This window comes from Labeo rohita, unplaced genomic scaffold (assembly GCF_022985175.1).
Source record: "Labeo rohita strain BAU-BD-2019 unplaced genomic scaffold, IGBB_LRoh.1.0 scaffold_1124, whole genome shotgun sequence".
Classification (NCBI taxonomy): Eukaryota; Metazoa; Chordata; class Actinopteri; order Cypriniformes; family Cyprinidae; genus Labeo; species Labeo rohita.
In genome coordinates, this window is record NW_026127257.1 from 1389 (window position 1) to 13012 (window position 11624).

At 37.4% G+C, this 11624-nt stretch overlaps 1 protein-coding gene across 1 annotated transcript; it reads left to right on the forward strand.

The window, feature by feature from the left end:
• The first annotated feature begins 8710 nt into the window (after positions 1 to 8710).
• On the forward strand, positions 8711 to 11005 carry LOC127157596 (uncharacterized). The gene is made up of 2 exons (XM_051100836.1): positions 8711 to 9332; positions 9711 to 11005. The coding sequence occupies exons 1-2, from the start codon at positions 9217 to 9219 to the stop codon at positions 10270 to 10272; spliced, it is 678 nt and encodes a 225-aa protein (XP_050956793.1). The 5' UTR covers positions 8711 to 9216; the 3' UTR covers positions 10273 to 11005.
• Positions 11006 to 11624: the final 619 nt, after the last annotated feature.

Consider the following 11624-nt stretch of genomic DNA (forward strand, 5'->3'; position numbering starts at 1 on the left):
CTAAACCTCTGTTAATTCTCAAAAAGAGATTCTGCAGACATGAAATAAAGTCAGTTTAGTTAGTAATGAGTGAAGCTGGTGATGCTGTTTGTGGAGATGTTTAATCAGATTTTGAGAGATGAAATGTTTTGTTCAGTTGATTCAAGTCAGTTGTAGTTCTTGTGTTTGTCTTTTCTTCAATGATGCTGCTTGTTAACAGCAGGTGTTCATCACTAATGCACAATCATCATTCAATTATCTCATTAACTTTAACTCTGTAGGGGCTTGGGATTTTACTTGAGACTTGCTTGAGACTCAAAAGGAATGACTTGGTCCAATCTCGGACCTCCTGGCTGAAAAACTGTGCTAATCAGCAAATCCAGGTGATTGGAACAAAATACTGGGGAGGACTTTTACTCATGGCACATGGATTACCCACCTCTGGGTAATAGTGAGCTAAAAGTGTAACCTCACAGAGACTGGTTACCCAGCATGCATTGCACCAGGAAGCTTTTGATTGTCACCACTGCTGAGATTCATACACTGATTCTTGATGTTTCTTCATTTTTATGTGACATAGCAGCTCAAAATGTTTGCATAAAGTGAAAAGTCACGACCTGCTTGGACATGATTTGTTTTTAATTAATTATTGCAGACGCCAACTGTAACGTTTATGGTCTATTCGGGCAGGATAATGTGGCCTATAAACAATTATTGTGAAGAGGGGTCAAGCAACACATGCAAGCAATGCGCAAACTTTGGGCAAGAGTTATAAAAGTGAAAGTAAAAAAGAAACTACGGCTAACACTGCATTAATGGCACAAATTCTCTCAGAGACAATCAGAGACGAATCTACTTTACCATGCTGATAACTGTGTATAACTGTCTTAAAGTATTCCCTTAAAGGGGTCATCGGATGCCCATTTTCCAGAAGTTGATATGATTCTTTAGGGTCATAATGAAAAGTCTCTAATATACTTTGATTAAAAATTCTTAATGATTTTGTAAAACAACACCCTTTTTACCTTGTCAAAATCAGCTCTGCAAAAATCATCTCATTCTAAGGGGTTGTTCCTTTAAATGCAAATGAGCTCTGCTCACCCCGCCCCTCTCTTCTCTCTGTGGAAGATGCTATTGTTTACGTTAGCCGCATGTAGCCGCGTTTAGCCGCTAAACTTCTTAACTACCACGTTATAAGGAAAGGCAATTGCAAAGATTCATAAAAAAAAAACCTTATACTCACTTCTGCTGTAAGTGAAGCTGGATCATGAATGATTCTCGTGAACATAGACAGTGGTGGACAGTAACGAAGTAGTTGTAATTCGTTACTGTACTTAAGTACATTTTTCAAGTATCTGTACTTTACTGGAGTAGTTTTATTTTGAGTAACTTTCATTTTTACTTCACTACATTCCAAAGCGTAATATCGTACTTTTTACTTTACTACATTTCATAAACTTATCGTTACTCCTTATAATATATCACGTGCTCTGAGACGCACAAGCGGTGTCTGATTCATGAACAAACTGATTCTTTTCAATGAACCTGTTAAACTGATTCCCCAATCGCACCAAACGATTCATTCACGAATTGGAATGATCCGATTGCAGCTGTTCTCGAATCGACAACTCATTGATTCAAGTGATCCGTTTAGAGCGAGTCTCCAGTCAAATGAATTCACAAGTAAAAACCGGGAGATCTTTTGTGCGCGCGACCGATGCTGCGAAAAGTAAGTTACCAAGGTCGAATTTTCGTATCAGAGATGGGGACTCGAGTTTGAGACTCGGACTCGAGTGCGACTTAAGTCGCACACACAGTGACTTCAGACTCGACTTGAGACTCGTCCTCGAAAGACTTCAGACTCGACTCGGACTCGAGCTGCGGGACTCGTGAACAATGTTTATTTTTAGGAAACAACTGATGAGCTCGCTGTTATTCAACTCCCTCCATTACCCATAACCTGCCCATGTAACACGCGACGTGTATCTGCTGCGCGCGGGCGCGGCCACACATTTTTTATTTTTTTATTTTAGGCGCGGCCGCCACACATGAGAGGACAACGAACAAACATGTCGACTGCTGTGCCATTCATCGTTAGCTTTGGATTTTAAAACTTCAAACAAGACGGCCCAAACAGAAGAAGTGCTCAATGCAAAATATGTGATATGAGGATAAAAGATTCAGTATAGACAGCGTCATTGATTATAATAGAGCTTTGTGATATCGCGAACTAAGCTTTTACTAATTTTAAGGGAGTTTGTAAATGAGATACTGATTTAATACAGCAGTTAAATAAACAAGATGTTATTATTAAGTGACTTTCATTGTCTGACTGTAACACTGTTGCCTGATTTTGCTCTATTTCGTCGTCAGAAGTAGTCTGAAACAAGTCACAACTGAGCCGCTGCGCATCTCCATTCAAACACAGCGGTGTTTCGTTTATGAATGAACTCGTTTCTAGTGAAATGATTCAATTTCCCATTCATAAAGACAGTCACTCTTTATTCCTAAATGAAGCAGCAGTTCGAACGAATCAAATGAATGATATGATTCAGTAATTAAATCAGTCTCTTGCCGCCACCTGCTGGCAGTTATTTAAATCATTTAACATTTCTGTATTAAAACAATTTGATTTAAAACATTAATCTCAACAATGAATTTAGGAATATGATTGCACTTCTGCCACCTCTGAGCCTCATTAAACATATGAAAAGGTAAAAACAAAAGTTAAATTCCCTTGTAAATCACTTTAAGGAGTCAAATATCACCTCATAATGGGAAGGCAAATTTTTTTATCAGATTTTTGGATTATTGTTTAGAATGTGCTCCTAAAATTTTGATTGTGCTACTAATTTTTTTAAATTAGGAGCACAATGTGATGTTTGACCATATTTGGTCTTTCTTAATTTTTGGTCTGTACTGAACTGTGTGTTCATGCTACAAGGCAAAATATAGATATTAACTTAAAAGTAAAGCATTCTTGGTGTTTTTGTCATGTTGCAATAGCCTGTTTACACTGATTATATACCAAAATCAAAGCTGATACTGTATGCTAATAGATAAAGGAGTCATTATAACATATTACATGCTTTGAGTTCCTTATATATAGCTATGCAGTGTTGGATGGGTCGCTGTACGTGATGCAACACTTATTATAACCAGAGACTTAATATAATAAAGAGACTTGAGACTTGACTTGGACTCTAGCTGAAAGACTTGAGACTTGACTTGGACTCTAGCTCAGAGACTTGAGACTTGACTTGGACTCTAGCTCAGAGACTTGTGAGCATCTCTGTTTCGTATTAATTATTATAACTGAAAATCATATTTAGGTCAAAGCTGTCCGTTGTTTGTGAATGACATCTGCTGTAAAAGGTGATCTGTTTAAGCGCACTGAAATGCTTGAATTCAGACACATCAAAAATGAAAAATTGTAATAACAGCTTAAATAAAATAACTCATGCACGTTCATATTCCTCGCTGATGTAACGTTAGCAGTTTTATTAAAATGCTAGCCCTACGTGACGTCTGTTTATATATTGTTTTGCAACAGTATAAATGTTTATATTGTTTGGATCAGCTAGAGTAGACAGATATAATGTTTATTTAACTATACTGAAAATAAGTAAATATTGTTAGCTGATGCTAACTGTCTAGCTGCTTGCTGGTGCTAAGTTGAGATCATTTTTAGATATAAAGTCCACATATTTTTATTCAACCACCTAGATAGATTACATCCGAGGGAAAAAGAAAGGATGTGATGTTCAGATCATGGTAACTACAGTAATTATCAAAGGAAAGGAAATAATCATTATGTAAATATTTCCTTAAAATGTTCTCCCTAACTTTAGGCCTTATTCTCATGTCATATATAACCGTGACGTTATGCAAAACAAGCTTTAAAACACTTTTTTTTTTCTTACTGTTGAAAATATGATTGTCAAATCTGTTTTGTCTGGGTACATTGCAGTGTAAGCTACACATTGAATATTACTATATCACTTTCGTCAACATAGTCCATATCAACAACAAAAATGTATTTTTTGGGAAAATCCCAGGTTTTTTGAGCAGTAGGATTATAAAAACAAATATGTGCTAATATAAAATTCAATTAAGTAGCCTATTTAAAATTGCAAAATTAATCTATCAGTACTTTTTTACTTAAGTACATAAAAAATCGGGTACTTTTGTACTTTCACTCGAGTAAAATTGAAAGAGGAGCACTTTTACTTTTACTGGAGTAATATTTTATTATACGTATCTGTACTTTTACTCAAGTACTCAACTTGTGTACTTCGTCCACCACTGAACATAGACGGATATATGTAGATCGGGAGGTACATTCCCTTCACTGCATCTTCAGCGTCTCAGATGTCGGGAGTAAATGACGACCACTATGTTCATTATTACATCCAGCAACACAACACCTCAATCACTCAATCTGAGATATTCTTGTCTAACTTACATCCCTGCTCCGGCATCAAAACAATGGAGGTCTGACTGTTACAGCTGATCTGAGGTCAGACGCTCATGTCAATCAACTATTGTGGGAGTGGCCTCTGTCATGTGACGCCACAACGACAGGCTTCTGAGAACGGCTCGATTTGAAAAAGGGGATATTATTTTTACAGATTAATTAAAAACCACTGCATGGATTTTTATCATTATAGGGTAGTTTTGTACATACACTGACAACACACATTAATGTTTAAACAACATGAAAAAGTGAACAGCATCCGATGACCCCTTTAATATTTCTATTTGACATCTTGCTTGGAAATACTGAACGTCTTTAATTCCTCTCATCATTTGCAGCGTTCCTGCCATCCAATAATCACAGTATGTTTTGTGCTTACTTTTAATCAGAAATAAAGAATCAGCTTTCAAATTCTGACAATTCTTTGACAAACTCTACAATTTATAAAAGAGTTTTTTCATCCACAGAAAGACGTCAAGAGGCTAAAATGCACACTGTAAAAGCAACCTATAGAATCTACTCAATATAATGGGGTAAACTGATGTAACAATTTGCACTCAGTTTGTTTGGGTAGATTCTATCCTATATGTCTGAGTAAAGAATACCTGAATTTATCAGCTAAGACAAACTAAAAAAAGTAGGTAAAGTCTACACAGCAAAAAGCCCAGTGTTAAATGAACTCTCCCGGGAGTTTGAGTCCATACTCAAGAGTGTTAAAATGAACACTGAAGCAGTGTTAGAGTTAATGAGGTAATTAAGTGATTCATTGAGTGATGATTGAAAATTATTGAAGACACCAAAATGTTTACATCACCATTATAGTGGTCAGTGTTAGCATTAGTTGGGCTCTTGACCTGTAGCTTTTTAACATTAGCTTTTGTTCAACTGTTTAGTTAAACTAGCCAGACAAGCCAAAGAACAAAAGTCATGCAGTGGTGATAATTCTGTTTTAAAATAAACTTAATTTGAGCCACTGAAATCATTTAGAGTTCTATATCCTTTATTTATTACAACTGCCTTGTGGTTTCACAGCAGCAAAAAAATTTTTTTTAATTTTGAATGGACTTTTTACAAGCTCCTCCGATCAAAAAAAAATTTCAAAAGCTGTTCTTTTAGGCACACACAGACATCATGAATCAGCATATGAATCTCAAAAATGGTGACAAACAGCATATTCAGAAACAGATCAACTCTAAACATCATGGAAATCATCAGCTCATAATTTATTCATGCCACAATGCATGATGGGAGATATGGATTTTTGATTGGCTACAACATACGTTTTTGTTGGTCACCATTGTTGTGATTCTCATGCTGATTGTTGATGTCTGTGTGTCTAAATCTAAAAAACGTTTATATTTTTTCCGGTCAAATAAATTTCAGAAACACCTGTCTGATTAAACCAACATAAACAAAACACAACTCACTTATTCTGATCGTTACTTCATGACTTTGTCAAAGCATAATCAAAACCACAAAATCTCATTTCTTCTGGTTTGTCTGACTGTTATAACTCAATTACAACACCCAAACAAAATCTAATATTAAGAAGTTACTGGTAAAGAGCTAAACTAATGCTAACACTGACCACTATAATGGTGACTTACAAAATTAGATTTTCTCCTTTTGGTGATTCTGCTTATTAACATCAGGCGTCTTTAATAATGGTCAATCATCACTCAATGAATCACTTAATTACCTCATTAACTCTAACACTGCTTCAGTGTTCATTTTAACACTCTTGAGTATGGACTCAAACTCCCGGGAGAGTTCATTTAACACTGGGCTTTTTGCTGTGTAGACTTAACCTACTTTTTTTTTAGTTTGTCTTAGCTGATAAATTCAGGTATTCTTTACTCAGACATATAGGATAGAATCTACCCAAACAAAATGAGTGCAAATTGTTACATCAGTTTACCCCATTATATTGAGTAGATTCTATAGGTTGCTTTTTACAGTGCATATGATAATGTTCCTGATGGGAGATTCAGAAGAAGACTGAAGCTGGATCATCAGACTGGATCTCTGAACATCACAAACAGCAGAACCACAGACTCTGGACTTTATGAAATGACCATCAAGAGCAAGAAAGACAACACATACACATACAGATTCAGTGTTACTGTCTATGGTGAGTCAAAAATTACATGTTTTCATGTCTACTATCTATTACGAAAACTAATATAATAATATCTCATTATTATTATTATTATTGTTATTATTATTAAAAGGCACTTTACCTCCTCGTTGCTCCATGTTTCCTCTCTGCTCATTTTGCTTTGGATACACCGCTTGTTCCCTTTGTGAAATCATGTCAGATAGCATCACATCTTGTCATTACTTCCAGTTTTTGATTCATTTAGAAGTATTTGGTTCATGTTGCATTCATATTTCATTCAAACCACACCAGAGTTCATTTGGAAGAGGACATAGACCCATCTTTTTAGCAGTCTCGGTCCACTTGTTCGGTGCCACCAGGGTTCGGATGGCAGCGTTCACACTTGCTCAAATGAATGGCACTAACAGAGCAATCGCACCAGAGTTTGTTTTAATCGAACCAAACATGACAAGTGTGAACCCACCCTAAGAAATCACCATTAAACAAAAGAAGAAGAAAGTAGTACTCTGAACTTACTCACAGATGCGTTTTAGAGAGTTCAGGGTATGTTTGACTGTAACATGCAGTGATGGGCACCTTTGAAACACTGCTTTCATGAAGCTTTGAAATTTTGATGAATCGGTTGTTTTGAATCAGTAGTTAGGAGCATGTATCAAACCACCAACGTCTCAGTAAACAAGGCTTCATTACGTCATAACTGTTTAGAAACATTATGGAAATTCATGGTGGAGCAATGATTTCTGGGATGCCATGAATCATGCGTATTAACTAATTAAGAGATCAGCCTCATTGTGGCCAACCACTGACTAAGTGTTCATGGTTTTTATCTAATCTCTGATCAGTTTTTAAAAATGTAGAGATGCTTTAAGGTGGTATTTGCTTAATAGTAGGTAATAGTTTCTTATTGGTGTTTCAAACACTTCAAAGCAGTGAATCATTTTGTGAAGCAATTGGTTTAACCTATTCAAAGCTTTGAAAAGCTGAACACTTCATCTTATAAATATAATCAAATTGTCTGATCAAGTGATTTCAACATGAATAATATTAAGGGCAGCAACTTAAATTAAGTTGAAATGGGTGTAATTTAAGTGTATTTTAAGAAATGTAAATTTAAAGACACAGTGAGATCTACAGGCATGAGAGATGAACCCGCACTGTCATTTCTTACAAAACTACTGTTAATCTCCAAAAACATGATCACAGAGACTCAAATTTCTGAACACAATCAAATATTTTTTGTCACTTACTCCTTAAGTACTTTTAATTCTCTTTATTTCAGCTCATCTGCCTGTTCCTGTCATCAGCAGTAACTTTTCACAATGTTCTTCATCATCATCATGTTTTTTGGTGTGTTCAAACAAAGGCTGGTAATATTCAAATCACTTACAGATAGGCCTATAACTAATGGCTCTGTGAAGCTAGCTCATTTTTCAAAAAATAAAAGTACTTATGTTTCTTATGAGGAATAAGAGACCTAACTCAGTCATTTCAGTCCATCTTCACCAAAAAAACAAAAAAAAAAACAAGCTTGGCTGTATTAAACACAGGAAAACTGAAATAAAAAGGGATAAACAGGAAAACAATTACTACCAAATATACAACAGAGGTAGAACACAGCCAAACAAGGTAAAATAAATAGAGTTCTGAAAACACTGATGCTTTATGATCAGCTTGCTAATCTTATAGCCTACGTATAGTACAGTATGTTTCTGTGATGGAGGACTAGCCTATTTCACTATCTACTTCACTGAGATATGTGTTGAAGCACATCGGGACAAGTCGCTGAAAGTGTTCATCATCAAGACGGTTGCATTTCGGGGTGAGCACAAGACTCCCGAGACTGAAAAGTCTCTATACTGGTGCACTGGATGGTTTTGGGGCATTATAGCAGAGTACAAATGTCTTTTTTTTTCTTAAATATTTGGAAACTGGTCAGGCTTTCCATCATAGGGGAAGAACTGAAATAAGACATTATCTCTGACATTGGTGCTCCAGCGATGGCATGGGGATGTTTAAAGGAAAAAAAGTCCTCCTTGCTGGAGGCAACGGCAGCAGGTTGAGGGGCATCGGGCATAAGGGCCATAGGCCATGTTTTGTTGCTAAAATTTTGCCCATCAGAACTTCCAGTATTGGTTGAAGCATTCCATAAAAACTAGTGTCCTCACTTTGTAAGGTGTCCAGTGCAACTGTGAAAGGCTTTATAATGGTATCTATTTGAGTAACTGATATTTCCTGTGGTTCATACATTTATTCTGAAGCTGTGTGCAGAGATTATTAATGTCAGTAAGAGGCGTTTCTGTGATCCAAGCACTGGCGTCACAGATTGAGTTCCAGGCACAAATAAATAAAATTTCACCAGTCAACTTAGAAGTTCCATTTTGCAACATCATTGCAAAATGCCTCTCCTATGCAAACCGTTACATTACAAAGTAAGCAACACATACACCTAGCAGTTTTAGCTGTTCTAACCTCTGACAAAATGCACATACAAACTGCATCTATAACTTTTTGGAGGCTAGTGCAGTCTAGGAGATCTGTGTGGGTACACGAGACCCTCAGAAAAAGGAAACAACGCAGGGAGTACCACCACTTGGTCCAGGAGCTTCGCCTTGCTGCTGGTTGATTTAAGGCTTATTTTAGGATGAGTAGGGGTCAGTTTGACAACCTGCTGTCAATCGTCGGGCCTAGCATCACAAAAATTATCACCAACTACAGAGAGTCCATCGGTCCTGCCGAGTGGCTGAGCATTTGTTTGCGGTACGTTAATGTTGTTGTTGGTAACGTTAGCTAATTTTAATTACTAGTCTATATCCTGCTGGGTAGTTTAACCTGTGATCATACAGAGTCATTTATTAGTTCATATTTAGTCATATTTTGTATAGGTACTCAAAATCTGAAAAGTAATAAAAAGTGTCAGACAACTAGTAAAAATAAAAAGCACAGTATTTATCTCAAAAATTATGCATAAACACACCCCACTGACCTAGACCTCAAGGCAGTCTGCAAAAATGTGCAATTATTAGTTTACCCATGGCTAGTGATATGTATGAATACAGTAGATACCTGTAAATTCTGAAAATAAAGTGTTGGCTCTTGCACTACCCACTGTAAATATCACTCCCCTATATATTACAGATTTCTAGCCACTGGAGATTCGTACAGAACAATTGCATTCAGCTACAGGGTTGGATTCTCTACCATGGTGGGCATTGTGAAAGAGGTGTGTGAGGCAAACTGGTCATGTCTGGTTGGAGAATACATGCCATTTCCTGAAATGGAGGAGTGGAAGGCCATTGTGGAGGACTTCCAGAAATTGTGGAATTTTCCAAATTGTGTTGGAGCAATTGATGGAAAACATGTCACAATCCAAGCTCCAGCAAATAGTGGCTCACAGTTCCACAACTACAAAGGCTCCTTCTCTATTGTCCTCCTGGCTGTGGTGGATGCCAGATATCGCTTCAGGATGATTGATGTGGGAGCATATGGTAAGAGCAGTGATGGAGGTACACTTTCCTCATCAAACTTTGGCCAAGCATTCCGTCATGATGCCCTCGACCTCCCACCAGATGCACCTCTTCCAGGAGCTGAAGGAGCCATGCCCTTTGTTTTTTGTGGCAGACGAAGCATTTCCTCTGCAGAAGAACATGATGAGGCCGTTCCCTGGACACAACTTGTTATCCGAGCAGAGAGTCTTTAAGTACCGGCTGTCTCGAGCCCAGAGGATGGTGGAGTGTGCCTTCGGCATCCTGGCTTCGCAGTGGTGACTGCACAGGCGAGTCCTTGGAGTGTCACCTGAAGTTGCTGAAGTCGTGGTGAAGGCAACCTGCATTTTGCCCAATTTCATTCGCTGGCATACTGCTGATGAAGAGGACCTGAGCAGCACAGCCTTGTGCACTGAACCATCAGCTGGGATGCAGGGTATCACCCAGGTTGGCAGCAACAACGCCTCTAGAGAAGCGCTGGCTGTGAGAGAGAAGTTTACCACCTATTTCTCCTCCTCTGCTGGTGAAGTGTCCTGGCAGCATGTAGCTGTGTCTTAACTCACCTTCTACCATATGAAGACACAATATCAATATGAAAACATAGGCTTTTTAAGAGCTACTTCTATATTCAGTGAGAGAAAGTAAATCCAAACAGCACATTAATAAAACATCAACATATTGTGTATTGTTTTTTGTGATTAGATGTGTTTCATCAACAGCAAATATGCTGGCAGGTAGACTATAGTACAGACAAAATGATGAAGACATATCAGGTGATATTGAACTCAATCTCTTTAATATTTTAATGTCAAGTAATGCATACAAAACTAGTATTTACAGTATTACATAATATAATCAAGAATGCTATTAATTTAGTTATTAAATAGTTTTAAATTTAGAAATAATCATTTAAATAATAAATAATTTAAAGGATTTAAATTAAAATGTAAATTCTGGGATTAATATTTACAATTACTAAGTATTTGTGTACTGTGTACTATGTGTGTGTGTGTGTGTGTGTGTGTGTGTGTGGTCAAGAAAACTAAACCTAGTCATCAGTACCAAACTCTGCTTCAGTTAGGAGCTGCATACATTTCAGTCTAATGTCCGCTCTCTTCCTTGGTGGCAAACGTTTCATGGCAGGGATCAAACTCATAAAAAAAATGTTCATCCTCATCAAGAGGTTTGTTTACAACTTGCAGGAGTTCTCTCTGGTCTGTCAGCTCTCCTCCATGCTGTGCTCTCCTCTTGCGACCTCTTTCACTCTCTCTGTTGGGTTGAACAGGAGTCTCAGCCTGGGGAACACTAGGTGGAGGTGTTGGTGACGTAGATGATGATGATGATGTAGATGGTACTACAGGAGAAGAGGAAGGTGCCTCAAAGGTCCCAGTCAACAGGTCATCCTCCTAAGACAATGTGTCATATTGTTAAATACTGAAACATGGTTAAACACAGCAGTCATTTTGACGTCATCACATTATTTACTCTGACCATATCACCCTAGACTCCCTAACTTACCACCTACCTCAACTTGTGACACCATAGGGAGGAGGAGAGGTTCAACAGT

Coding starts and splice junctions, on each gene's coding strand:
- LOC127157596 (XM_051100836.1), top strand. CDS start 9,217: ATGAGTAGGGGTCAGTTTGACAACCTGCTGTCAATCGTCGGGCCTAGC. Junction 9,333..9,710: donor TGGCTGAGCATTTGTTTGCG/GTACGTTAATGT, acceptor TATATATTACAG/ATTTCTAGCCACTGGAGATT.